Source organism: Acartia tonsa, chromosome 11 (genome assembly GCF_053477335.1).
Source record: "Acartia tonsa isolate MP-2025a chromosome 11, ASM5347733v1, whole genome shotgun sequence".
Taxonomy (NCBI): Eukaryota; Metazoa; Arthropoda; class Copepoda; order Calanoida; family Acartiidae; genus Acartia; species Acartia tonsa.
The window spans coordinates 17345888-17373616 of NC_137270.1; the positions used below are offsets into that span (position 1 = coordinate 17345888).

The window sequence follows — 27729 nt, forward strand, 5'->3', positions numbered from 1 at the left end:
CTATGGGGCGGAGCAGTTAGTATACAAAAAAGAAAAATGCAAAAAATATTTAATTTTTGGACCTATTTGTCCGTGTTTTTAACATTACACCAAAAGATTAATATCCAATATTTTGCCTGGGTTGTAATTAATTATTTATAAATATGAACTAAACTACCTTGACCAATATATAACATGTATATACAATTTATTTTATATGGATAAAGAAAAAAGCAAATTAAAATGGTATATTCTTTTTAGTGCCTATAAAAACAATGTTCGATAATCGGCTAATACACAGACTAAATTACCAATGGCAGGCAAGTATACATTTCAATTGACCAATGGAAGGCCAGTATAATGTCATCTTTTGATATTTCTAGGAGTGATTTCATAGGGAAGTTGGCGGTAACCGCCAACAAACCTTCCCAGTAACAAAATAAAAGCTTTATCATTTGCGAGATCTTATGGTACAGACATATAGTCAAACGTACTACCTCTTTTATGTAAGGATAACTTGTTTGTTATTAATACTTTACTGTAATTGATTTATCATTCTATCTATAATACAAAGTAGAACGATGTCTGTCTGTCTGTTTATTTGTCTGTGTGTCTGTGTGTCTGTTTGTCTGTTTGTTTGTTTGTAGCGAAGGATCTCGCTAACCGCTGAACCGATCGGGTTCTCCTTTACAGGGTAGCTTCTCATAGGTCCCGGAAAGGTTTATATATATTCTCTTAAGGGGTGGGACACCCCCAACCCCCTAAAAATGAAAACTCCCCCTCCAAAAAAAAAATTTTTTTATTTTTTTAACTAAAATTTAAAATGAGGGGGGGGCACCCCCCCCCCCAAAAAAAAATTTTTTTTGGCCTCCCCCCAATTTTTTAAAATTTTTCTTTTAAAATCTAAAATAAGAAAGTGAATTATTAAATTCGACTCTCTTCTCCTCCAGTGCCCCTAGAGGCCTCTAGGGGCGTAGCCGCTAGTTATATATAAAGTAGTAAGCTTTTTAGTCTTTAGCGAAGAATCAGATATGGATCTCATTAACAATGAACCTACTTATAGGTCAAGGGAAGTTTTTTTGGGGGGGAGGGTACCTTTACCCTCCAAAGAAAAATCCCCCCAAGAAAAAAATACCCCTCTCAAAACAGTTCTTTTTTTCACTCTTTCTCCCCTCAAACGTCTCTAGACTCCTCTAGGGGCGTAGCCGTTATGTCCTTATAAAAGCTTTACACAAATTTTAAAAAGTTACATAAAATTTCTTTTCAGTTTGATTACTTCTACATTGACCACTGAAAATTATAAAACGTTCCTTTATATGTGTATGTGTGTGTATGTGTGTGTGTGTGTGTGTGTGTGTATGTATGTGTCTGTGTGGGTCTGTGTGTGTGGTTGTCCTGTGTGTTAATATTAATGTTGGTGGGTTTTCTTTTATTGAAATTCTAAAAATACGTTTTTAAGTTTAGTTGTAGAAAGCTTCGTCATGGGGAACCATATTTTTGTTATTTTGCTGTCCGTAGTGCCAATTCTTTTTCATACAGGTTATGCAATTAAATTGATTTGATAACTAAAAAAATTAGCTTATTTTAATGTACTATTAGATATAATAAAATTAGCCCATTATAATAAAGCTAGGCAGTATTTATGTTTCTTTTAAAATTGCGTTTTGGCTAAACTTCTTACTAAAAGGATATTTGCATACTTAAGTTAAAGTGCTGGTTCTAATTGGTTGTAACTTTCAGTGAAGATTTCTAAATGTCAAGGGGTCGTTTTAGGCTTTTTTTCTGAACTCCATCATCCCACCCTTCTTAAAGGCTAGTGGTGAAGTAAATAGGATTATTTAAAGTTATAAGTTTGTAGGTATAGGCTTACCACTGAGCTTATTTGATTGAGTTATTTTAAAGGAAGCTGGTGGTTTTCATACTATTGCACCTGATCCAACAAAAAAGGATATTGAAAAAACCTTTTTCATTTTCGGTTAGGTTAGGTTTGTTATATGTTTGAAGGGTGTTTGACACTCAAAGCAATCAAGGCTTGACGATAGATTGATCTACATTGAAAATACCCAATTATTCTGAGGGGCCCTATTCATAAAATGTTGGGTACTAGTTTTAACTACAGTCCAATGTCTCCTCCTTCCTGATTTATTAATATCGAAGCTAACCCTATGGTGTACATGGTTTTCTTGGCTGCTATTTAAGTTAGCCAGTGAAGATTTCCTTTGCCAGTCATGCTTAAAAATGCATAAATAAAAAAAATCCATTTTCGCAAAATCACTGTTTAATTTTTTTTATGAATACTAAATATCGTTCAATAAATTACTTTGTCCACTTATGACTCTTTTGTACTTTGCTACTTATGGATTTCTTTATCCTTGTTCAATGTACACTTCTATATTTATTTTTTTTTCTTATTTTAGGCTCGGCACTAGTGTGCTACAAGTCAGGCCGACCTGCAGAAAATTGTGGCAGTGTCCCACATTGTGCTATCAAATATGATGGTAATATTTATAAAGTTTTTTTTGTGGCGAAGCTGCTCTAAAATTCGAAATGTCCGTCTGTCCTAAAGTCTGAACTTCCGTCAGTTCCTTCCGTCTGTCTGTCCATGTGTCCGTCCGTTCGTCTTTCCGCCCGTCCATCTGTCCTTTTTGAAACATGAATTTATCATCAAATATAAATATAAATAACATTTTACAAGTTAAATTCTGTGTTTATAGTTTAATTTACTTAGAATTTGCAATTTTATTGAAAAAAATATGCACGATATTATATAAAGTTTTTCTGTAAATCAATAAAAGACTATTGGCGCCAGGGAGGAAGGGGACATTATCCCCGTTATCTTATTTCTTGGCTCAAAAACAATTCATTGAATTTTTATTGGCTGGTTCGTAACCATTAATGTCCAAACTTTTCAACCAATATTTGAAACTGATGATATAGCCTAAAAAAATGACGTCATATAAAACAAATGACCAATGATAGGTAGTATACATTTAAATTAGCCAATAGAAAGCCAGTATGACGTCATCAGTTTCTAATATTTTTAATCCACAGAAGGGTTAGTTAATTATATTATCATTGGGATGATTATCAATTTATCTTCTATTGTCTAATCCCTTAACTGTAGGGCCCTGATTTTACTAGGCAAACATAACATTAATAAATGTCATTCAAATATTGTTCAGCCCACCAATTATTTAATTTAAATAATGTTCAACAATAAAAATTACATTAGCAAATATAATTAAATTAATTGCTTGCACATAAAAAAATATAATTTGGCATAATAATATGTTATGCTTTTCAAAAGCAGGTGTATTTCAGATTATATCAAGAACGAAATTATTTTATTTATATCACGAAACCTATTTTCAGCTGTCGTTGGGGTGCAACACTTAGTAAAATTGACGACCTTTTTATATGCCCCTAAATATTTTCTTTTTCCATGTATATTTTGCTTGTTTGCTATAACTTATTCCTGACTTGATATTCACATTCTGTCAATTGATACATACATTACTATAAATAAAGTCGACATAATGTACTTTTGAATAACAGGATGTCGATATTTCTAGTGGCTTCGCTCCTCTATTTATATTTTTATATTAAAAAATTGTCTTAATAATAAGTTTATTTTGGTTCTAACGGTATGCATAACATTTTTCTACTATTTTTACAAGTTGCGCAATTTAAATTTTTAAAAGGTCCTAATTTTTTTATTCTCCCTTTATATATGTATATTGTATATTTCTTTCTCGTATTCATTCGAATCCGGTGGATAGGAACCGGTTCTCATCCATACGAAGAAACTATGTCTAGCATCGTATTATATCCAGCTTTCTACGAATATAAAAATGTACAATCATAAGATTAAAACCAGTTTTTTTAGCCGGTGCCTTTGGCACCTCGGGGCTAAAAAAAACTAGTTTTAATCTCATAATTGTACATTCTATAAAGCCGTTTATAATACGATGCGAGAAATAACTATTATCAAATACTATTTCTAGATGTGCTGCTTGCTTGAATATATTTAAAAGATTTGTAAATCATAAAAACCTATTTACAAGAAGAGCTCTATTACACCTTCAAAATAGATTATTATAGAATAATGATAAGGTACCCAGGGAACTAAAGGAATAAAGGAATAAGACAATGACCGATAAATTGGTGTACATCCCCAATGACAAAATTATCCCTTCTGTAGATTGAAATTAGTTGTGGAAGCGTTTGAATACTTAAATAAATGAATCAAACAATTAAAATTCACTAAAGTCCCCAAAGTTGTTAAGGTTAGGTTTTTGTTTGGATTGCAACAGAGGCTAGTAAATGTTGGCTTCAATTCAAACATTCCTTCTAATTGAAATACAATATGTAGGAGAAAATGCCCATATTAGGACATTTCTAGCAACATTTTTCTAAACTGTCTGCTGTTTAACTTTTTAAAAGCGAAGACAGTCCGTCCGTAAGTCCGTAACGGTTAGCTCTTTTCGTAGATTTGGGCATCAAATTTGTATGTGATATCATCCGATTGATATGATTTTTGGATTAATGATTTCTATTACAGTAAGGTACAATATCATAAGCGAAGCTCTCTATAAACACATCCTAAAAATTCATTATTTCCATAAATATTATTCTGTATTTCAGCAGTTTTTCAACAAATTTACATACAATTTTATTTTCGATTTAATTCTTTGGGTGGTTTTATGCTATGTTTCTGCATTTATCTACCCATTTAAAAATAACCCCCCCCCCCCTAATAGGCTAGAGGCGCAGCCGCTAATTGTAGATATTACAACAATATAAGTATTTTGTCTTAAAGATATTAGAGTATTGTTTGTTATGTCGATTAAATGTCTGCCATGATCACCTTTATTTAATGCAATATAGCAGACAATATAATTGAAAGAAACTGTGAAGTTCCAATATATAATTCTAGCGGCTACGGAAGCCTCTAGGGGCACTTAAGGTAGGAGGGGAAAAGTCGACCTCATCCTATTTTAAATTTGGGTTTCAAAAGAGTAATTTTTTTTTTGGGGGGGGGGGGAGGGGGGCGAAGACACTCTCCCCAAAAATAGTTTTAAACCTTCCCATGACCTATAAGAAGCTTCATTGTAAAGGAGAACAATATCGGTTCAGCGGTTAGCGAGATCCTTCGGGACAGACAAAAAAACGCTTACTACTTTAAATAATAGGATAGTTGAGAAAATTGTCAATAAGAGAGTTGGGGTACAAAATTGAAAAAAAGGATAACGCCCTAGTTTTTCTTACTTCCAATCTATTTTCAAATTGAGGGAGGAGGGCGGGATTGTCTGTGCTCGGCTGGGCAATTTGAGGAAAACCACCAAAGCCTCCGTTAGGAAATTTTAAAAAAGGAAAGGTGAGGGTGCATAGGGTTTATTTTTAAAGGTAAACTATATGACCTCATTTTGAACATGGGCTAATAACAATAGTTTCCCCCCTGTAAAAATGACATTCCTCTCTCTCTAGTGTATAAGCAAGAATATGCCCATATATGGACATTTCTACAGCAAGGTTTTCCCAGTGTGAGATACAAAAAAGAGATAAGACAATGCACAATAAGTAACCCTCCCCCCAATATTTATAAGTGTTTTATTTATGCAAAAGAATGTATAATAGGGATAAGACAATGAACGATAAGTAAATCCTTCCCCCAATATCTATAAGTGCTTTTTTATTCAAAAGAATGTAGCTGTTTTGTGTTATACATCGAGACCGTAAATATAACGGAGGCTAAGTTGACCCTTCTGCCCAGCCTACAATCTTGCCCTGACACAACAAGGGGACAAAACAAAGGAAAGGAGGTTAAAAATGCGCCAAGGGGGTTATGAGGAAAATGGGGGAAATCTCGAAGGTTATTGTGAAGGAAGGTGCATCTATAAAAGCTTTGTCATGGGTGTTGTTTAGGCAGATTCTGACATCTCAGCACAGCGCGCAGTTGTGTCTTTCTGTTCTATACCCTAAGGTAAAAAACAAGAACAAACAACCACCATGTGTGACGAAGATATGGCCGCCCTTGTCGTTGACAACGGCTCCGGTATGTGCAAGGCCGGTTTCGCCGGTGATGACGCTCCCAGAGCTGTCTTCCCCTCCATTGTTGGCCGTCCCCGCCACCAGGGTGTCATGGTCGGTATGGGTCAGAAGGATGCCTATGTCGGTGATGAGGCTCAGTCCAAGAGAGGTATCCTCACCCTGAAGTACCCCGTTGAGCACGGTATCATCACCAACTGGGATGATATGGAGAAGATCTGGCACCACACCTTCTACAACGAGCTCCGTGTTGCCCCTGAGGAGCAGCCCGTCCTGCTCACTGAGGCTCCCCTCAACCCCAAGGCCAACAGAGAGAAGATGACCCAGATCATGTTTGAGACCTTCAACATGCCCGCCATGTATGTTGCCATCCAGGCTGTCCTCTCCCTGTACGCTTCCGGTCGTACCACTGGTATCGTCATGGACTCTGGTGATGGTGTCTCCCACACCGTCCCCATCTATGAAGGTTATGCCCTTCCCCACGCCATCCTCCGTCTTGACCTGGCTGGCCGTGAGCTCACCAACTACCTGATGAAGATCCTGACCGAGCGTGGCTACTCTTTCACCACCACCGCTGAGCGCGAGATTGTCCGTGACATCAAGGAGAAGCTGTGCTATGTTGCCCTTGACTTTGAGCAGGAGATGTCCACCGCTGCCGCCTCCACCTCCCTTGAGAAGTCCTATGAGCTTCCCGACGGTCAGGTCATCACCATTGGCAATGAGAGATTCCGTTGCCCTGAGGCCCTCTTCCAGCCTTCCTTCCTCGGTATGGAGGCCTGCGGCATCCATGAGACCACCTTCAACTCTATCATGAAGTGCGATGTTGACATCCGTAAGGACCTGTACGCCAACACTGTCATGTCTGGTGGCACCACCATGTACCCCGGTATTGCTGACCGTATGCAGAAGGAGATCACCGCCCTGGCTCCCTCCACCATCAAGATCAAGATCATCGCTCCCCCTGAGAGAAAGTACTCCGTATGGATCGGTGGCTCCATCCTGTCCTCCCTGTCCACCTTCCAGCAGATGTGGATCTCCAAGCAGGAGTACGACGAGTGCGGACCCTCCATTGTCCACCGCAAGTGCTTCTAAATGTTTACCTCCAGCCGACACAGCTCTACTATTGTCAACTATACTACTGCTTTTTATAGACCAATTTTTCAACATTTTCTTTAAAAATTATGTTGAATATATTTTTTTATTTTGCCAAGATATAAAAATGTAAAGTTAAATTCATTCTGAAAACATAAGCAAACATTCCTACTTTTGTCAATTCATAAATATGCATTATGTTTAGATTAAATCTGTAGTGTTGTTTTTGTTTTAAAATAGTTAATTATATTTCAAGAATAAATTGTCAACTTTCAATAAATGATAAAACCCTAAGTTTATATTTTTTATTTTAGTATTTAAAACATGCAATGGAAGTCAGCATCTAAAGAATAATTATTTTGTCTCCAACACTTATGCCGCTCATCAACATTTATACCATTCATATATTTAAGAACAATCAAAGTATGCTATTAAAATTATTATTGAAGGAGGTATGATATAACTGAAATAATTTTAGGTTTTCAAAAAATATTGATGACAAAGAATAACAAAGTTGAAAGGCTTTTTTATGCACTGCACTGGTCAGCAAAATGGCTTACAAAATATAATTACAATGGACGTAAAAACTTTCTGATAACAATCATGAATTTAATACGCTTTCTAATTCATGCCCAACTGTTACTGGGATCATTCAATTTGCATGAAAAGAATTTATTTTACATTGGTTTTCAAACTATACAAATTATGAAATCTATAGGATAATTCTAACATGCCCAAACAACTATAATAGCTCTCCGTTACGTCAGAACCATCCTTAACTAAAGAAAATCTACGCGTTTAAAAATGATTCATATTGATTTCGGGGAAAAACCAACAGTGCACAGTTTTTAGTCAAATTAATATGATAAATAAAATGAAATATTGAATTTTTGTACTGTCCTTGATTTATTATTATTCCATTCACAGTTTCAAGGTTGATATTTTTTAAATTGTTGACCAATTTAATAAATTATATGCTGCTTGTATGTATGTAAGTTGTAAATTGTTTATTTATGTATGTATGTACAATAAGATATCTAAAAGACAGCAAACTGTTAGGTAAACACATCTTGAGACTATTTTTGGGGAAATCAACACAACCTTTTTTATTTTAAAACAAAAAGTATTTTTGTTGTGTTACCATATTCTATTTATTCATTATTTATTTTAAATAAAATCTACATTTTAAATTTAATTTATGAGCAGCCTATCTGTAAAATAGTACCAAATCTGTCCAGCGGTGTTAACACACAAACATCTTATTACTTTTATATTGTTTTATTTAGGCTCAACACAGACGACAACCCAGTATTGTGAATCTAACGCAGTGGGATGCTCAACAGAGAATGGAATAGAAATATGTATCTGCAACGCTGCTGAGTAAGTTTTCTCAAGCTCTTTATAGTGCCTATTAAAAAATTACGTCATATTAGAATAGTCCATTATTTTAATATAAAGTAATTTGTGATTTTTCTGTCGAAGGTTTTTAATTTAGTGCCTATAAAAAAAGGGGATGATTTAGAATTATGGACAATTCTAACAAGACGTCATTTTTATTGAACTACAAGGGCTTTTTTTGTGTGTCAAGTTAAGTTTGGCTTTATTGGGTTCAGCAATAGAAAACACCCCTCCACTTTTTTTTTATCTATTTATTTATTATTTTTATACAAAACAAGGGGGGCATGGGCGTCCAAGCTTTTTATTTTTTTTGGGGGGGGAGGGTAATTTGCTTTAGGGGGGTGGGTAACATGGCGCCGATAATTCTTAAACCCAACCCCCCAAAAACATTTTTTAACCTGGGGGTAAAATTTGCTTGAGGGAGGGTAATAACCCCCCCCTGAAATCTGTTGGCAAAGGTAAATTATTTTACCCTTCCCCAAAAGAAAAAATTTACCCCCGGGGTAAAATATTTTTTTTTTTTGGAGGGGGGGTAATTTAATAATGTATAAAGGTACCTACCTAATAATGAAATACTATTAAATATTTAGGAGTAAAAATGCGCACGAAGCGCGCCAAAAAAATTTTAGTTAGGGATTTTTTATTTTGGGGGGGGTATTTTTCCCCCAAAATTGTTTGGGGGCGGTAAATACCCCCTCCAAAATGGTTGGGGTAAATTTTAAAGGGAGGGGGTGAAATGAAAAATATTTTTGGGGTGCCTACGACACCCCCAAATTCGTTGGGGGGGGGGGGTAATTACCCCTTTACCCCCCTTTGGACTTCCTTGAATGGGGGGGGAAGGTTTATTAGTGCTATACCGTCCATTTGTCCTTTTTATGTCCATTTGCCAAAGTTTAATGGTAAATGATAGATCTTTCTTTGCTCAATACACGAAAGTACAGTTTATTTTTAAATTTTGAAAATAGCATAAGCTTTCTTGTAAACTAATCTGTTTTATGTAGATGTAACAAGGACATGACAACAGCAAGAGCGAGTGCAGGCAGTACGAGCCAGACAAGTCAGACCAGTCAAACTTCAACCAACACACAGACACAAGGGTAAGTTATATTTAAGATATGCTGCTTTAGTCTTTTTTTGTTTTGAAAGATATTAGCAATAAGCTATAAAAATTGGAAAGAATTTTAATGAATATAATAGACTTGAAATCTGCATAAAATTTTAAGGATTTTTTATAAAATTTGTTTTTTATATAATTCATTATTTAAAAGCGCAAATCCAATTTAAGTTAATAAATTTTGACCAATAGGATAGGTGGATTGGAAACTACCTGCGCTCTAATTGGTTGAATGATGTACGTCACTTAAGCTTCTCCAATCAGGGCGCAGATAGTTTTCAATCAACCAATCACAGATGTCAAAATTATTTAACTTAATTTGTATTTGCGCTTATAGATAAAGAATTATACAAAAAACGAATTTTATAAAAATTCCTTAAAATTTTATGCAGATTTCAAATCTATTATATTCATTAAAATTCTTTCCAATTTTTATAGCTTAATTAGCAACTATAACCTAAAACCTTATTTTAACTATTACTGGCATTTCTTCAAACTTCCCAGAAAATGGTTTAACGATCATTCTAGCCGTTTATGAGGTCTTTTTAGGATATAAAAAAAAGTATCTTAATAGAACAAGTTGAATGAGAGCCAAAGATTTTTTAGATTTTTTAAAATGTATATTTTTAATGATTTTATACCAAAATTTAATTTATACTTACCTAAATAAACGTATTATATTGTATTAACTGATAGGGATAAAATGCAATTAAGATTGTTATTTCAAGATTTTTTATTAGTTTAATTATTTGGATATACTGCAGTTCACGGTAAAATATTGCTGATAACGATTATTGCCAAAAACCTATGAACTTTAAAGGCTGCTAGCTGCCAAACGGCTGAACGTACAGATCATGCCCGCACACTGTTTTGAGCGGCATAAGAAGGCCTACAAATAATCTGAAATAGCCATGAATCAATAATGTATAATTGTCTCGCAGTGCAGAGAAATGCGCGAAAAAGACCTATTTTACGCGTTTTTTCTTCAGTGAAGCTTTCCCTGTGCATCATTGGATCTTGGCTATTCCAGATTATTTGTAGGTCTTTTTATACCGCCTAAAATGATGTGCGGGTATGATCTGTACGTTCAGCCGCTTGGCAGCTAGCAGCCTTTAACATGCACAGATTTTTGGCAATATTCGTTACCAGCAATATTTTACAGTGAACTGCAGTAGATCCATTTAGTCTATCCATAGTCTAAAAGCATGTTTTGATACTTACATATATGTCATTGTTCTTCTTTAGAAACGCTTTCTGTTTTGTGCTTTAACTTTTCCATTCTATAAAATTTTTAATTAATCGAAAAATTGCTTTAAATGATCTTTATTAATAGCTTTTTTTCACAACGTATTATGGACAGCTTTCTGCGAACAATAGTATGAAAATAATAAAAAAAATTAACAAAATTTCTAAGAGGAAACAATAAAAATTATAAATAACACCCCTCGGGCCTATCAAATCTTATAAATTTTCATTTTAAGATCCGCGGAAAGCTGTCTATAATACGATGCGATATATAAATTAAACTATTATAAAAATTAAAATTGTATATGTCAGTTCTCAAACAACTAGCAATACTGGTGGATCTACGGGGTCTCTTAATACCCAATCATCTCAGGAGTATAACAAGTAATCCAAAACATGATTCCTACTAGGCACTGAGTATTTGCTTTTTTTGTTCTTTGATTGAAAGCCTTGTTTTGTTCATATCCCCAAGTTTTCAATTTATGTTAAAAATAAGGAGGAATGATTTTTCTTGGAGGAAAAGCACATTCTTTTTTATTAAAGTTGGCTGTGTCGTGACCTTCAGCGGGTCCTAATAAACTTGAAAAAGTGAAATCATCTATTTAGTGTCTAGTATGGATCATAAATGAAGAATATTGTACGAGCAATGCCGCAACTTTATATTGCAAATTTTATTTGCCGCCATATTAAGCCAATCACATACAGTAATAAACTGGCCCTTAGTGAAAGCGACAAGTGATTGGTTATTTTTTGGCGGCAAATGATAAATTTGTAAATTTAAGTCGCCTCTATACGAGGAACATTAAGTTCTTGCCTGCCCTTGGATTTTAAACAAAGAATTACAAAGCAACAAACACCAATACGTTAGCAAGCATGAAATAACTTTCAGGACTATAGAATACCAGGGAGGGAGGGGACATTGGACTGAATAATTACACTGGTACTCAAAGCTTTATAAACCCATTTTCTTAATCAATTGAATCTCTAGGTATTTTTATTAAATCTTGTTTAATTGTTTCAAACTAACGGTGTCCAAACTTTTAAAACGATAACCTACATTTTTTATCATTTTGCTGTACTTTAATTTATTGTCCATTGTCTTATCCCCTAAGATCCCTGGTAGAATGTACATTCAAGAGTAACAGTTTGACTTAATCAAAGTGGTTGATTGTGATTTACTACATTATTATGAATATTTGTATTAAATTCTTACACTTTAAATGTGTTATTTTTTTTCAAACGGATAGGATAAGAGTTTTCTCTTCTGTTTTCTATTCTATTTTGTGTTTTTTTTTTCTTTTGCATGCATTCAATTTTTATACTATATACATATATGCAATATCTATCTATTCCTTTTACAGCTAAAAATATTGTAAAAAAAGCGGTTATAATTGAATATCTGAAAACAATTTTAGAGATCTTAAACAAATAGACCAGCCTTTCTATTAAATTTTAGGGCCTTACATTTGTACATATGCGTAACATCTAGCACATCTCGGCTCAAACCACGACATACATGAAGACGTTAAAATTTGTACCTGATGCTTCTATGTCAGATGCGTTATATCTATAGTAAGAGTAGGTAAATGCCTTGGTCCAAAATAGGCGCAACTCATTACAATAGACAGAAAAAGGTCCTACAATCAAGGCGTTGGTTGTCTGCATTAGCTGGGATGTTTGTACATTTAAATCTACTAAAAAGGCCCTATGTTATCAATCGTCAACAGAGGTATTTATTAGATACAATATGTATATGTATTTTTAACCATCCAATTATATCTAGTTCAAATGTGTAAAACGTAATTTTAGTACAAAGAATGGCCATGTCACCTTGTTAGTTTATTGCATAAAAATATTGATTTTCTGGCGATATCACACTAAGCACTCTGTTGGACACTGTCAAGTCCCCCCCCCCCTGATCTTATTTTGAAATAAATTAAGGGTGGGTAGTTTTTCGTTTGTTTATTATTAGAAACGGTTGATTTAGGTAATATTGGATACTGGGTAGCCCCGTAAGGTTAAGGCTCCCAACTGGGTAAGGAATAGGAAAACACAATACCCCGACACCTACATTCTCATTTTTTAAAATAAGAGCGGAAGGGGGGGGGGCTGGCATCAGTTCTCAACCGGCCATACATGGGGAACTTCCAATTTTTTGTTGTATGTATATTTGCTTTGGAATAAAGAAAATTAGGTCAATTTTTACAAGTGGTTACTAATGATGTTTTGTTCGATAATAATAGAGAAAATTATGGTTTATAGCACAAAACATACAATTAAAAGAATTTATGCACTGAAAAAATGTGCGTGATGTTAATTAATTTTAAGTCTTTATAACATATGCTAGTACCCAATATTTATTATTACGTTATTTCATACTTTGGGGACTTTCATGGAATCTGGATTTAACCCAAATAAGCAGTAACCATTTAATTTTGTTGATCATAATTGGGGAATGTACATCAATTCATCTTATATCTCTCGCTCTCTGGGATGTATCAAATTAATATATGTGCATCCTTAACATTGATAAACAAAATTACCCTTTCAGTAAATCGAAATTATTAGTTAAAAAGTTTGCACATTGATGGTTTGGAACCAACAAAGTAAAATCTAATAAATGTAATAACTTTTTTAAGCCAATGAATTAGGGTATATATTTATAAAACTTTATGTACCCGTTCAAACTATGTCCCAAGACCCCCCCCCCCTCCCGTTCTTTTGAGAAAATGCACCTCTAAAAACCCTCACAGTCTTTGGTAATGACTCATCAACGATGCACTAACAATAATAGGATCTGGAAATACGGAAAATGTCATGTGTTTCGTCATAAGGATACGTCTAAGAAGGAGGGATGAGAGGAGAAGTGGGGAAAAACCCCTAAAAAAAATTTGAAGTATTTTTATGACTTCACACATTACACTTCTGTATATCCATGAAATAATTATTTATTTAAAATAGTATAAATGTTATTATTTGCATGCTGTTTGGTTGTTTAAAAAAAATATGACTATTACATTTTAGATTACTAGTGGCTGGGCCCCTAGAGGCCTCTAGGGGAACTTGAGAGATGGAGAAAGGGGGGAGGGGAGTTTTAGTTTTAGGAAAAAGTATACACAAATTTTGGGGGAGATATTTTCTGATATCTCTTGGGAGGGAGTAGGTACCCTTTCCGTTAAAGTTTAATTTGAAAGAAAAAAAACTTTATCTGGACCTATAAGGAGCTTTTTTAAAAAGAACAAAATATTATCAGATGGATAGACATCCTGTCACTTTTACAACTAAATTATTGTACATATTTGTTACAAATTTCCTGTAAAAAATATATTTTTTAGGAGTGGAGTTGACTCGCTGAACGGCTCAAGAATTTGGATGGTTTTCATCATTTCAGTAACTATGTTGGCGTATCTATTTTAACTTTAAACATGTCATTTTTCTTTTTTAATAAAATTTTAAAATGCAAAACTAAAATAAATTTGTATTTCTTGTAAGATTTTGAATAAAATTAATGATAAAATCTTAGTATATGTATTCATAAACAAAACAAGGATGACAACATCCATAAAAGTGTATTTAATATTATTTGAATTTAGTATTATTTCGGAATTCGAGCAAAAATATTTATGTAGTTTTAAGTAAAGATATTTTTTAGTAATAGTCAAACATTTTAGACTTTGTTAGAGATACCTTACTTATACCATGTTTTGGTGTCCAAAGAGTCAACATTTAAACTAATGGACATGATCACTTTCTGGTAAAGGTTATACAGTAGCTATGCTGTATAAAATGTACCAAACTGTATCAGGCGTCATAATGCAAAGTATAAAATCGATAGAGCAATTCTTAGGTATAAATTAACGAACAGAGCTAATTGTTTAAAGGCTTCGCAATGATCGCTATGTGTTTAAAATTTGCAATAAATCTATATTATAGATGTATAGCAATATTTTTCTGCTACTTTGCTTTGTTCATATTCTTGACACTATTGGTTGATTTTCAAAGATCCAATTGAGAGTCGGCACAAGGTCCTTTAGATGAGAACATACAGTTATTTAACACCTTTATCCCTCTAGTGTTTTACTTTAATATTAGTGCAATAAATAATTCGGTAGTCTACCTAATTTAGTCTTTTAAATTATTAATAAATGATAATACATTTTGAGTATTTCTTACTTTATAATTAAATGAGGGCAAGTCAGCAATGAATTGTATTTTGATAAGGTGTACAACAAAAATGTTATACGAAAAAACAAAATCAAAATAATTATAACACACTTGAATATTAACTACCACACTAAAGTCTAAAATTCGAGGTAAACCAAAAAGTCAAAAAAAAATTTTACTTGCCAGTTTATCTCAGACATCCCTATTAGCCAGTGGTTTGTTAAACCTCTTTTATCTCTGCTATCAAAACTGTTGAAATTCTGTCTACATTAAATTATTTCAAATAAGGGGGGGTGCGTTTTTTGTGCTCAACTAGGAACTTTGAGGGGGAACTTCCCATTTTTTACAGGATGAATTCTATAGGAAGTACAATTAGAATTTTTAGAACACCCTGTTCAGTTAAAAATACACAAATTTTAAATTTACACAATAGTTTATGTTTTAATTGTAACCTTTGTATTCGAAATTTGCCAAATAATAGTTATTTATTTATTGCATCGTATTATAGACTGTTTTCCGCTGAATTTAAAATGATAAAGTATTAGATTAATCAAAGTTATATTCGCTCGGAGGAGCCCTAAACCTGGGCAAATAAAAAAGGAAAATTATTAAACTGTTTATTTAAATTTTCTTGTAAAATTGTCTATAATACAAATTGATACCTGCTTTTTCAGTATGGTTTAGAACCGGTTCTAATCCAGCGGAAATGTATCGGATTCGGAGCGTTACAAGAAAAAAATCTTCCAGACAAAACAAGTTAAACAACAATTAAAAAATATTCTTATGTTCTTATAACTTAATCACATGTGTATTGCTTATAAATAATAAAATTAAATAAATCAGGAATAAAGTAAGAATCAATATTATCCTATTTTAAATAAAGGTAACAAGATCAGTGTCTGTCTGTCCTGAAGGATGTCGCTAACCGATATACTGATACCGTTCTCCTTTACAGTGAAGCTTCTTATACGTCCTGGGAAGGTTTGTAACGATTTTCGGGGACGGTACTACAACCCATTCAAGAGAAATCACTTATGAAAAATATGACCCACCCACCCCCCAAAAAATTTCCTTTGTAAAAAGTTAGAATTATTTTTAAAACAAAACTAAAAAAATTAGGAAGTTATAATTTTCAAAGGCCGATTTCTTTTGGAAGGCCGGAGGTACCCACAGCAGTGAGCGAGACACAGACAGGCATACATCCTGTTACTTTGTGTTTTTTTTTTAATTTGCTGTGGGTTTTTTAACCTGACATACTCATTCCTTTTTCTAACTTTAAACAATACAAATTATGTTGAAGAATGAAAAAATAAGATCAGTCTATAAAATTGTCTGTTTATGGGAGTACAATTATAGATTCTAATTATTAATTAAAATGATTATCCGACGGCCAGTAACCTTTTTAGTCAGACAGGTAAAAAACTATTTTGAAAAAAAACCTTGGGTACTATTGAAAATTACAGTGAAACCCAAAGTTTTATAAACACATTCTCTCATTCGTTGGATTTAAAATTTCACTATCTGAACTTTTTCATCAATCTAAGTTTAATGGACAAAAGGGTAATATTATTTGTCCTAATTTGGGGTGTACATTAATTTAACGACTATCAAGCTCCCAAAATCTACGATTAAAAAATTAAATCAATTTAAATCTTTTTAGGTTAGATTCTACTCAAGTACAAATGTGGACTTGAAAAGTAAAAAGATTGGAATTATCGGTAATATATTTAAAAATTAAATGTTAATGATATTTTAAATACTTACAATATGATTAAAAATATTTAATAAGTAGAACTATGTTCGTCCATTTGCAATTCAAGTAAGATCTTGTTATGTCGATGGGGTTCTGTTTTTCCCCTCGCAACCCCCCCCCCCCCGCCCCCCCCCCAAAAAAAAGTAGTGATTAAGGGGGGATGGATGGCCATAAATATAACACAAGTATTAATAGTAATTGGTGATTCTCTGAGACTTAGGACGGAGCCATACTATAAAATTCTACTAATATTTCCTTTAAACTGCGCAATTTTCATCGATTTTTGAGTTATTGGAAAATAATGTTATTTTCTTTAATTTTGTTAAGTAATGGCAAACAAGAAATTGTCGATATTTTTCAAATTGGACAAATATAACAAAAATGATAATTGAAAACAAGAATGACATCATACATTAGTTTGAATAAGAATACACAAGTTCGTTAATTTCAAAAGAGCAGAATTTTAAAATCAAGAATAAATTTAATTGGGATATATCACGAAACCTTTTAAATGTATTTTTTTATTTTATAAAATTTATATTTTGGGATCATGGAAAGAAAACGAAGTAGCGGGTTTCGTTGTATTTTCATATTAGCTTTTGATTATTTTAGGTTAGGTAAATGTTAATGAATTCCCTGGAGGATTATATCCCCCGCTGTGGCTAGAAATAGGAGAAAAGCTACTGTGAAAATACGACGAAATCCACAAAAAAATCCTCTATCTCGAAAAAAGGAGCCGTGAAAATAAAATTTTCTGCATAATATAAATAAAGTCTGTCTGACTGACAGATAAAGTTAATTGAAGAGAAGCTTCGGTACTAAAAAAAATATTTTTATACATTAGGTCTTGGAAATGTTGGAAATGCTGTTGCCAAAAATCTTCAACGAAATGGGTAAAAACATTAAACAAGGATAATAACAAAATCTATCGCAAAATTATTTTAATGAAATATGCTTAATTTGCTTATCAAAATCATTCGCTAAAGAATCATACATGTTGCAGTGTGTCATCGTCCTTGGAATCAATGTTCCAAGAATCAATCGAAAAAGATAGTTACATCATACTAAAAATCTAGTAGAGTTGAGTTCTCCTAATAGAGAAGCTTCACATAGGTCACAGTATGGTTTTATTTTTTTTATTTTCTAATTTTAGCTTTACTACTACTATTATTTCTTATCAGAGTTTTGAATTGACATATTAATATCTACTAAGGTAGTTTTTTTAAAGCTAAATATTTTGGGTAGAATCATAAATGTTTTATGGTGGTTTTAGGCTATGTTCTTGACATCCTACGAAATCCCCTAGAGGCTAGGGATGAAGCAACTAGTCCCTTAATATAAAGTAGTACGGTTTTTCTTTTGCCTGTATCTGAATGAACCGATTAGGATCTACATTTTAGGAAGTTTCACACAAGTCTTTTGATGATTTTAAGCAATTTTGTATTTTTAAGTTTTAGGATGGTTTAGGTTATTTTAGGCGAATACAAAGCCTATAGATGCTAGGGTTGCAGCTACTTGTATTCAATATAGTACCTACACTTAAATCATTTTAGCCAATAAACCATTCGTTTTTATGGATATTGTAATCCTTGTTGTTTTAGATATAACCTAACCGCAGTGTTGGATGTGAATAAACAATTGGAAGAATGTTTCCCTACTTGCTCAAAGTATTCAGACCCAAAATCATTGGCAGAAACGGTATTGGTTTTACTTATTAAGTTACGCTTAAACTATCAGCTATTGTCCCTAGAGACCAGGGGGAGGGGGAGGAGTTGACCCTTTTTAAAAAAAATGAAAAGCTACACTGTAAAGGAGAATCATATCAGTTCAATGGTTAGCAAAATCCTTAGGTACTGATAGACAGACAGACACCCTGTTACTTACTGCTTAACTATATTCAAAACTTATTAATATAGATATTAGAAATGAATTTATTTACATGGAAGACGACTTTCCCGTTATATTTTTTGCTATAATTTTAATTCTAAAAATGAAATATTTTTATTTATTAGGTTGATGTTGTTTTTACCGCCCTGCCAATGCCTCCTCATGTTAAAAGCGTTTTTGAGGTAAAAATATAACAAGGACAATACTGTCCATAAGGAGCGAAGCAAAAGGAAGTAATAGCTCATATTAGTAAAAGAAAGATCTTGCTTTGCTGCTCTATAACTAATATATCTATAATTTAACATGATTTTGATCTATCTACTGCTCTATATCTAATATATCTATTATTTAGAGATCACAAAGCAAGAATAGCTGGTTTTAGTTAAATAAATTACTGCTCTTTAACTAATATATCTATTATTTATGAAGACAAAGGACTATTAGATAGGTTTTGTACTACTCAATAAATTATATCTCTATTGTTTAGGGTAAAACTGGACTATTGGCTGGTATGAGTGAAGGGAAAATATGGATTGATCACTCTACCACTGATTATGAACAGGAACATTATCAAATTTAAATTTTAAAACAAGGATGAAAACATCCATAAGTAGCCAAGCAACTTTTCCTTTAAAATTCAAATGACCGTCAGAGCATTACCGATAGACTGACGGAATTAATACTAAAGTAATTCATATTCTGGATGCTGTATGGTGTAGGTAATCTTAATATAAACAAGGATAACAACATCCATCAAAGTGAAGCCCTGAAACGGTTGGACAAACGGACAATAACACTTGTCAGAATATAAATGTATAAGAGTCAAAGCAAAATTGTAAGTAAATTAGTTGAAAAACTGCTTGATACAGGATAATGTTTATGGACATACTAACATTTTTAGGACTTAATTATAAAGTTGCTTCGCTTATAACATTATACTTTGTTGTCCTAGGAATCAATATACCAAAATTAAGATCAATCGGATGATTAGATCACATAAAAATTTGTTGATAAAAAGTAAAAAAAATCAACATGTTTAAAATGGACGTACGGACATTTTGGTAATGATTATAGAGTTGCTACGCTTTCTAATTCGTACCTAACTACTAAAGGAATTGATAGGACAATTCCAACATGCCTAAATTAACGAAAACGGCTATCCGTTACGGACGGACGGACTGACCGACCCTAATTATAGAAAAGCTTCGCTTTTAAAAATAGCCTTCCATCTTGAATAGCAGCAGGAAATATCATATAGCTGACAAACGGAAGGATGTATATTTATAGAGTAGCTTTGTTACAAAAGGAATTTTTGCTTATCTATATTACAACGCTCAAACAAGGAACAGACAATAGTAAAAAACGCAAAAAGCAAATTATTAGCAATCATAAAACAATATAATAATAAAATATTTTGTTAATATGTATTAAAACTAGACTGAGGGTATGAACGAGTTAGTTAAGGAGAAAGGAGGTCGTATGCTTGAGGCTCCAGTTACAGGAGGTAAGAAAAGCAAATCTGCCCTGGCTAGCTTTAACAAAAAACGATACCTGTAAAATAATAAAAAAGACATATAATGCACATAAAATATCGAGAACAGGACGAGAAAACATTTAAAACAAATTAAGATTAAAATAAAAATGATATGCTTTATAAATCGTACCTCATTGTTATAGAAATTCTTATGAAAAGATTGGAACTAACGAAACAAATTTTTTAAAAAGTAACCAAAGTTTTAGAGCCAACAAAGAAGATAACGTGGTTTGGGTGCCAGTGAAATTAAAGTCCAATGTCTCCTCCCTCCCTGATCAAAACATATATCTTGTAACTTTTTTTCAGGTCTAGAGGCGTTGAAAAAGGGACAGATGACTGTGTTTATGGCTGGCGAAAAAGATCTTGCAGAAACGGTATAGAAATAATTATTTATGCTGCTACTCTAGATCTAGGTTTTGTCCGTGTATCTCTCTCTTTTTTTTTAATCTTTACGTAAGCTGCACAAATCGTTAGTGTTTTTTCTTAAATATTGTAATTTATATGTTGCTTTAATTGCAAAAGTTGCGTGCAAAACCTTTTAAAAATTCTATTGCTACATACACGTTGCTGAGCTTCTTGACTTAAAAACAATTGTTTATTGCTGCTCTATATAAAAACAAAATTAAACTTTTTTTAAATCGTAGGTTCGTCCCATGTTAGAAGATATTTACTGCAATGTTCTGTATACTGGTAAAATGGGAACTGCCCTTATTCCTAAGGTAATTTATTTTATTATTAGAAAGTGTGTAAAGCTGAGTTGTATATTCTGTTTTTTTTTGTGTTAAAATGTGTAATTTTGATGATTTGAAAGAAGAAATATTAAACCAATTGAGTTTTCAAAATATAACAAAAACACAACCCTCACCTCCCGAATGAATTTCGAGAAAAAAATAAAACAAGGCGTGCGAGATAGTATTTTTCTTTATACATAACCCCGTTTGGGTTTCTAATCCTGCGGGGTTCGATCCTATGCATGGGCACACTAACCCTGCGGTACTACCTTGAACCCGATATAATCCATTTTGCGGATCTGTGCTCAAAAAATGGATAAACGTGGATATATTGACAGGAGAAAATTTGTCGACAATTTATCTTGCTAATACGGACTTCATTAGTAGTCAGACGAGGGGATGGGGTAAAGAGGTGTCGATTCTCCTAAATTACGTCAAATCCTATATTTTAGGTTTTATCAAACATGCTGACTTGTGTACATAACTTGGCTATGGGAGAAGTTTTCATGATTGGTAAGTTAATTAATATGAAATAAGCAATAATTATATATCACTTAGTATTATAGACAGCTTTCCGCGGATATTTTAGTGAAAAATTTAAAGATTTTGTTAACAAACTGGTATTGATTCTAGGTTTTTTATTTAAATTTTCGTGGAATAGTGTCTGTAATACGATGCTATACATAATTTTTCAGAGATATGAACCGGTTCCAATCCAGTGGATATTAATTGGTTTTGAAGCCATACCGGAAAGAAAAAAATTCAGTAGCAAACTAATATTAAAATATAATCACGAAACCTGTCGTTTTCCTAAACGTAGTTGACAGAAAAAAGTTGTAAGAAAATCGTGTAGAATAAGGCTGGGGGTGTCATTGCACCCCTTAAACAATATATTAGGACGAGCTTTTCTACATTCTGGATCATCCTTATATCCGTCCATAACGGATAGCTCTTTCGTTAATTTAGGCCTAATAGAATTGTTCTATAAATTTAAAGCTTGATAATGATAATTCCTTTAACAATTGGGTACAATTTAGAAAGCGTATTAGCTCTAAATTAGTACAAGAAAGTTCGTATGTCCATTTTAAACATGTTAATATTCAACTCTTAACAAATTATCTTATTCGCTTTATTTTGGATTATGGATTTCTTAAACCTTTAGGCATAATGCTATAAGCGAAGCATCTCTATAATCACGTCATAAAAAGTTAAATCTAATGTTGAAAAAAAAATGTTGTTTTTACTTTATATATCTTACTGTTTGTTTGTCTTACTTTCTTTCTTTTGTGGATTTTGTTATCCTTGTTTTTATTTAGCCAAGAAGGCTGGAGTTGATATGAGAACAACTTTTGACTGCATTAGAGCAAGGTATACATTAACAAAAACAATTGTTTTTCTCGTACTCATCCGAATCCGGTGGATAGGAACCGGTTCTCATCGATACGAAAAAACTATGTCTAGCATCGTATTATATCCAGCTTTCTACGAATATAAAAATGTACAATCATAAGATTAAAACCAGTTATTTTAGCTCGTGCCTTAGGCACCACGGAGCTAAAAAAAACTGGTTTTAATCTTACAATTGTGAATTCTATATCCGCGGAAAGCTGTTTATAATACGATGAGAGAAATGACTATTATTACATTTATTGACAATGCAATTTTTTTGGTTTTCCTTAAACTAAAATTGAAAATAGGTCGTCCTCATAACCCGCCCAATTTTGTTTTTACTTTGTCTTTTAAAACTAAAATTTAAATTTGATGGTCGACTTATTCCTCTCCGCACCTTTCCTCCTACTCCAACCAATTTTTATTTATTTTTTTTAACCTGAAATTTAAACCTTACCTACAGTGATGAACATAAATAAACAAACAGACGAAAAAAGTAACCCCTTTTAATTCCAATTCATTTTAAAAATAATGGGGGGGGGATGAGGTGTTATTAGTGCTCAACATGGGTTTTTTAAGTGAAGCACGCATGTATTCCCTTTCAACTACACCATCCTGGCAAACTTATGTGCACTTCTGTATGACTAACAAAACAGACAAACTAACCGACCAAATGGATCTATTTTATTTCAGCTCCGGAAATTCTTTTGTTTTTGAGACTGGAGGACCTATGCTGATGCAGGTAATACTCACAGATCTAAAGGAATAAGACAATGGCTGATAATTTGATGAAATCCCCAATGTTGACACACTAAATTACCCTTCTGTAGATCAAGATTTGTGGTTGAAACGTTTGAGCACTCAACTCAATCAACTCAACCAATCAAAATTCAGTAAAAGTCCCCAAAGTTGTTAAGCCAACGAACTTTGACGACTAGAGTAATAAACAGCCCATTGCCCCATCTCTCTGGGTAATACTTTATGCGTCTCTTAAACCAGAAACGGCTGGATAGATTAGTTTTCGAGGAACCTATTTTAAAGAGAATTTGTAGATGACTATAGATGACTAGTCAAAAAGTTAATTATAACAAAATGAAAAATCAGAAAAATATTTTTTTTCAATTTGAATTCATCCTCTTAAATTGTTGGGATGGAGAGGACATTAGACGTTTAATTCTAGATTGGGTTTTTTAAAATATTGCCACGGTCGTAGCGGTAATGCGTCTTGCGTCATATTGGCAGGGTGACGCAATTTTCAGATCTCGTTTTTCGCTGATTTTTCTTCATAAAATAAAAGCGATGCTTGCAAGATTATTTAATTCGTTATAATATAAAGATAATTTTTATTCAAATCCCAAAATCTGGGATCTGAAATTTGCGTCACCCTTCTAAACTGAAAGTGGGGAAGAGAATAAGGGAGGGGGTAGAACCGGTTATAATAATGTTTTGTTTTCTTGACTTTAGATTAAACTTCACCTAATTCTACTGGTACCCTACAAGAAGGGAGGCAAAATTAGGCTGTTTATTACCCTAGTCTTCAAAGTTTTACAATAATCTTTTCTTATTAGTTAGCTTAACAACTTTTTACTTCTATGAAATTATGATTCGTTAGTTTATTAGGTTGAGTGTCCAAATATTTCAACCACTAATTTTAATATATAGAATGGGTGTACTGTATCATCTTTGGGATTATATATCAATCCATCGGTTATTGTCTAATCCCTTTAGATCCGCGGTTACCCTATAAATTATAACACCAATTTTAAGTGTCAGTGTCCAAACTCGAATCTGGCTTAAATAACGATACCTCCACCCACCTCCCTTTACTCTATCCCATCCCCTTCTACTGGATAAACGAACTGACCAATAAATTATGTCCATGTTTGCAACCCAAATTGACGCCAATGTTTTTTTTCTGTCATATTATCCACTTATATTCTATATCCATTATGCTAGGGTTAAAGCCATTAGAAAGTAAATAAATAATTTAGGGAACCTATGACCCCTCCTTCAGCATCGCTCTACAATGCAAGGACAACAGGTGTCCAAACTTATCTACCAATAATTGTTATTTATACTAATGAATAATTTAGGGAACCTATGACCCCTCCTTCAGTATTGCCCTACAATGCAAGGACAACATGTGTCCAAACTTATCTACCAATAATTGTTATTTATACTAATGAATAATTTAGGGAACCTATGACCCCTCCTTCAGTATTGCTCTACAATGCAAGGACAACAGACTAGGATATCAGATTGCCACCAAACATAAGGTAATGTTGTCATCTTTAAAAGCGACACTTTTTTATAATGATTTCTGTAACAATAAGGTACGACTTAGAAGGCGTAGCAACTATACAATCATTACCAGAATGTCTATACGTCCAATTAAAAGTTGTTGATTTTAAAACTTTTTGAAAGCAAGTTTTCATTATTTACTATTTAATTTTTAGATTATTAATTCTTATTACCGAAGGTAATAAAAATCTAAGTAATGTCCTTAAACAGTATCCTGTATTTAAGCAGTCTGCAACAAATTTACTTACAATTTTGTTTAGACTTATAAATTTAGTTTGTGTTAGTATTCCAGAGCTTATCTTTCATGGATGTTATCATCCTTGTTACTCTAAATTCTTTTTATAAATGTTGCCAGCTTTTTTTTTAATTTTTGTAATTTACGTAGCTATAATATACATATAGTATGTTTGTTTGTCGGTCAATACATGACAAGCGGAAGGGATCGGAGGTGACAGAAATAGGTAGAAAAAAGGTAGCTGTGGAAGCTTTACAAAGTGTATAAAAAAATAAGCCACGTGACGTCTTAAAAATAAGGGATTATCCAACTCTTTCTAGGGGTTTTCTTTCCCACTTCTCCTCTCATTCCTCATTTTTATGACGTCACATGGCTGATTTTTGAAAGACACTTTGTAAAGCTTCGTAGCTGTGCTTATAATAAGTTGTTAATTTTTAAGGTTCCAATGGAAATCTTAGGACATGCTATGCAGACTTATAACAGGTAATTATTTGACAAATCTATTTTTGTCTGTCCATCAGTCAGTCCGTAACGCTATGGGAGAAATGTGGTTTTATCGGCTGCTATTTAAGATAGACATCTGAAATTTTTAGTGAAGATTCCTATGCCATGTGTGTGCGCATCTAATCTATACATTGTTTTGTCCATCTGTCTGCCTGTAATGTAATTTTTACTTGTAGAGCTATGTATAAGTATGGAGACGAAGCTCCTTGTTATATTGCGCCAAAAATGTTAGAAGAAGCTTGCCATGTGGACCTCAGGTATAATAAAATGTAAAATGTCTTCGAAACCGATTATTATCCGCTGGATTACAACCGGTTTAAAGCCATACTGCAAACTGGTATTAGTTTATGTTTTTTAAAAATTTATTCTTGGTGGAAATTTGTCTTTATTACAATGTGGTGCTTGATTCTTCAGAATGGCTTTGAATAGTTCTAATCCATAAAATGGAATTAATCTTATGAGTTTTAATTATAATATCTGCGGAAAACTGGCTACGATGCAAATACGATGAATACGATGCAATAAATAACTATTAAATGATTTGCTATATATTTGTCATTTATGGCTATTAAAACCAATAAAGTATTTACGCTGATATACTTCTTAGGTATAAAGAATTTAAGGATTGGTCATACTCAATTCAGAATGTAGATGGTAGCTCAGTCATTAGGTGAGTAAATAAATCTATAAATATAACCAGACAACTACCTGGATCCTCCTGTTGGGGATCTTTATCGTCTGCTAGCAAAATGCTTTCTCCTCTTTAGTAGCAACTTGGCTGTGTTAATATTCTTGACGCCTTTTCAATGAAAGTCGGTACTTGGTCCTCGGGTTGGGGACATACAGATATTAAACCCAATCCCCCTCTATTGTTTCAATCTAAAGAAAAGTTAACATTTTCTATACCTGTACCCATAGGCGTCCAAGGGGGGGGGGGTAATGGGGCGATTACCCCCCCCATTCAAAATTTACCCCTACCCTGGGGGTGCCGTAGGCACCCCCAACCATTTAGGAGGGGGTATTTACCCCCCCCAAACAATTTTTAATACTATATATTTAATAAAATTTAAATTACCCCCCCAAAAAATTTTACCCCGGGGGTAAATTTTGGGGGGGGTAAACTAAATTTACCCCTGCCAACAGATTTCAGGGGGGGTAATTACCCCCCCCCCCCCAAGCAAATTTTACCCCCAGGGTAAAAATTTTGGGGGGATGAAAAAAATTTGCCATTTTACCCCCCCCCCCCCCCAAACACGAATTATCCCCCCCCCTAAAAAATTTTTACCCCCCCCCCCAAAATAAAAAGCTTGGACGCCCCTGCCTGTACCAATTATTTCATCACAATATTAGCTGACAGAATTAAAAGGTGCATAAATTTTTTTTCCATATTGTATCAGGAAAATTTTGTGCTTTCCCCCAAAGCGCCTGGCGAGCAGAGAAATACTCCTCCCTCTTTATTTTTGAGAAAAATTTAAATTAATGAAGGGGAGGAACTTATTTTTACTTCTGATGGGAAATCTTTAAGAAAAGAAACAGGTTTCAAAACCAATTGCATGTTGAAGCCAAACCTTTAGTGAGGGAATAGTTATTTCTCATATCGTATTATAAACGGCTTTCCGAGGATATAGAATGTACAATTATAATATTAAAACTAGTTTTTTTAGCCCCAAAGGTGCCGAAGGCACCGGCTAAAAAAACTTGTTTTAATCTTTTGATTGTACATTTTTATATTCGTAGAAAGCTAGATATAATACGATGCTAGACATAGTTTTTTCGTATGGATGAGAACCGGTTCCTATCCACCGGATTCGATTGAATACGAGAAAGACATTTAAAGATGTAAGAGTAATTACGCTACTATTAAGGGAAAGCTACTATTAATATTATTATAATTTCAGGCACCATGGTATCGACATCAAAAGAAACACCCCTCTACCAGAAGAAAAATAATATAAAAACGTTTTCAGTATGGCTTCGAAAGCGATAAATATCCGCAGAATTAGAAAGAACTTTTTCTGAGCCATACTAAAAAATCATGTATCTTATTATATTGTAGACAATTTTTCACAATGAAATAAAAATCCTAAAATTAATCGAATATTTTTTTCATTTTTCTTTTATCAAAAATCTGTCTAAAATGCAATGCATAAATTGAAACGAAAATAAAGTTAGATAATTCTCATAGTTGTGTTATTTCTTGAACTTTACATAAATATTAGAGGTCTCAAGGATTGGGCCATATTTGAGTACAGAAACCTGTTCATAAATAAATTCCCAAAATAAACTATAATGCCCCTCTTAAAAAACTTTTGAGGTACAATACAATGAAAAATTAATTGATGTACATACCAAATG

At 33.2% G+C, this 27729-nt stretch overlaps 3 protein-coding genes across 5 annotated transcripts; all 3 read left to right on the plus strand.

Moving 5' to 3' along the window:
• The first annotated feature begins 1371 nt into the window (after nt 1-1371).
• LOC145331779 (uncharacterized) lies at nt 1372-14393 on the plus strand. Of its 2 annotated transcripts, XM_080176618.1 has the most exons (6): nt 1372-1518; nt 2397-2477; nt 8406-8499; nt 9519-9614; nt 11189-11260; nt 14212-14393. In XM_080176618.1, exons 1-6 carry the CDS (start codon nt 1461-1463, stop codon nt 14291-14293), a joined length of 483 nt encoding a protein of 160 aa, XP_080032744.1. In that variant the 5' UTR covers nt 1372-1460; the 3' UTR covers nt 14294-14393. The 2 variants fall into 2 exon arrangements, with proteins under 2 accessions (XP_080032744.1, XP_080032745.1); XM_080176619.1 differs by lacking the exon at nt 11189-11260 and having other exon boundaries at nt 1384-1518.
• Nucleotides 5779-7413, plus strand: LOC145331778 (actin-5C-like). The gene has a single exon (XM_080176617.1). It carries the CDS (start codon nt 5989-5991, stop codon nt 7117-7119), a length of 1131 nt encoding a protein of 376 aa, XP_080032743.1. The 5' UTR covers nt 5779-5988; the 3' UTR covers nt 7120-7413.
• A 1952-nt stretch (nt 14394-16345) lies between the features above and the next one.
• Nucleotides 16346-27556, plus strand: LOC145331597 (2-hydroxy-3-oxopropionate reductase-like). Of its 2 annotated transcripts, XM_080176346.1 has the most exons (18): nt 16346-16454; nt 16701-16758; nt 17638-17686; nt 18395-18491; nt 18806-18862; nt 19168-19240; nt 20116-20184; nt 20521-20588; nt 20859-20933; nt 21398-21458; nt 22262-22313; nt 23028-23076; nt 24326-24375; nt 24580-24610; nt 25310-25353; nt 25551-25631; nt 25982-26044; nt 27273-27556. In XM_080176346.1, the coding sequence occupies exons 1-18, from the start codon at nt 16416-16418 to the stop codon at nt 27322-27324; spliced, it is 1068 nt and encodes a 355-aa protein (XP_080032472.1). In that variant the 5' UTR covers nt 16346-16415; the 3' UTR covers nt 27325-27556. The 2 variants fall into 2 exon arrangements, with proteins under 2 accessions (XP_080032472.1, XP_080032471.1); XM_080176345.1 differs by lacking the exon at nt 24326-24375 and having other exon boundaries at nt 16349-16454; nt 24530-24610.
• Nucleotides 27557-27729: the final 173 nt, after the last annotated feature.

Coding starts and splice junctions, on each gene's coding strand:
- LOC145331779 (XM_080176618.1), top strand. CDS start 1,461: ATGGGGAACCATATTTTTGTTATTTTGCTGTCCGTAGTGCCAATTCTT. Junction 2,478..8,405: donor TTGTGCTATCAAATATGATG/GTAATATTTATA, acceptor TGTTTTATTTAG/GCTCAACACAGACGACAACC. Junction 8,500..9,518: donor TGTATCTGCAACGCTGCTGA/GTAAGTTTTCTC, acceptor TGTTTTATGTAG/ATGTAACAAGGACATGACAA.
- LOC145331778 (XM_080176617.1), top strand. CDS start 5,989: ATGTGTGACGAAGATATGGCCGCCCTTGTCGTTGACAACGGCTCCGGT.
- LOC145331597 (XM_080176346.1), top strand. CDS start 16,416: ATGATTATCCGACGGCCAGTAACCTTTTTAGTCAGACAG. Junction 22,314..23,027: donor TTTGACTGCATTAGAGCAAG/GTATACATTAAC, acceptor ATTTTATTTCAG/CTCCGGAAATTCTTTTGTTT. Junction 24,611..25,309: donor AGATTGCCACCAAACATAAG/GTAATGTTGTCA, acceptor TTAATTTTTAAG/GTTCCAATGGAAATCTTAGG.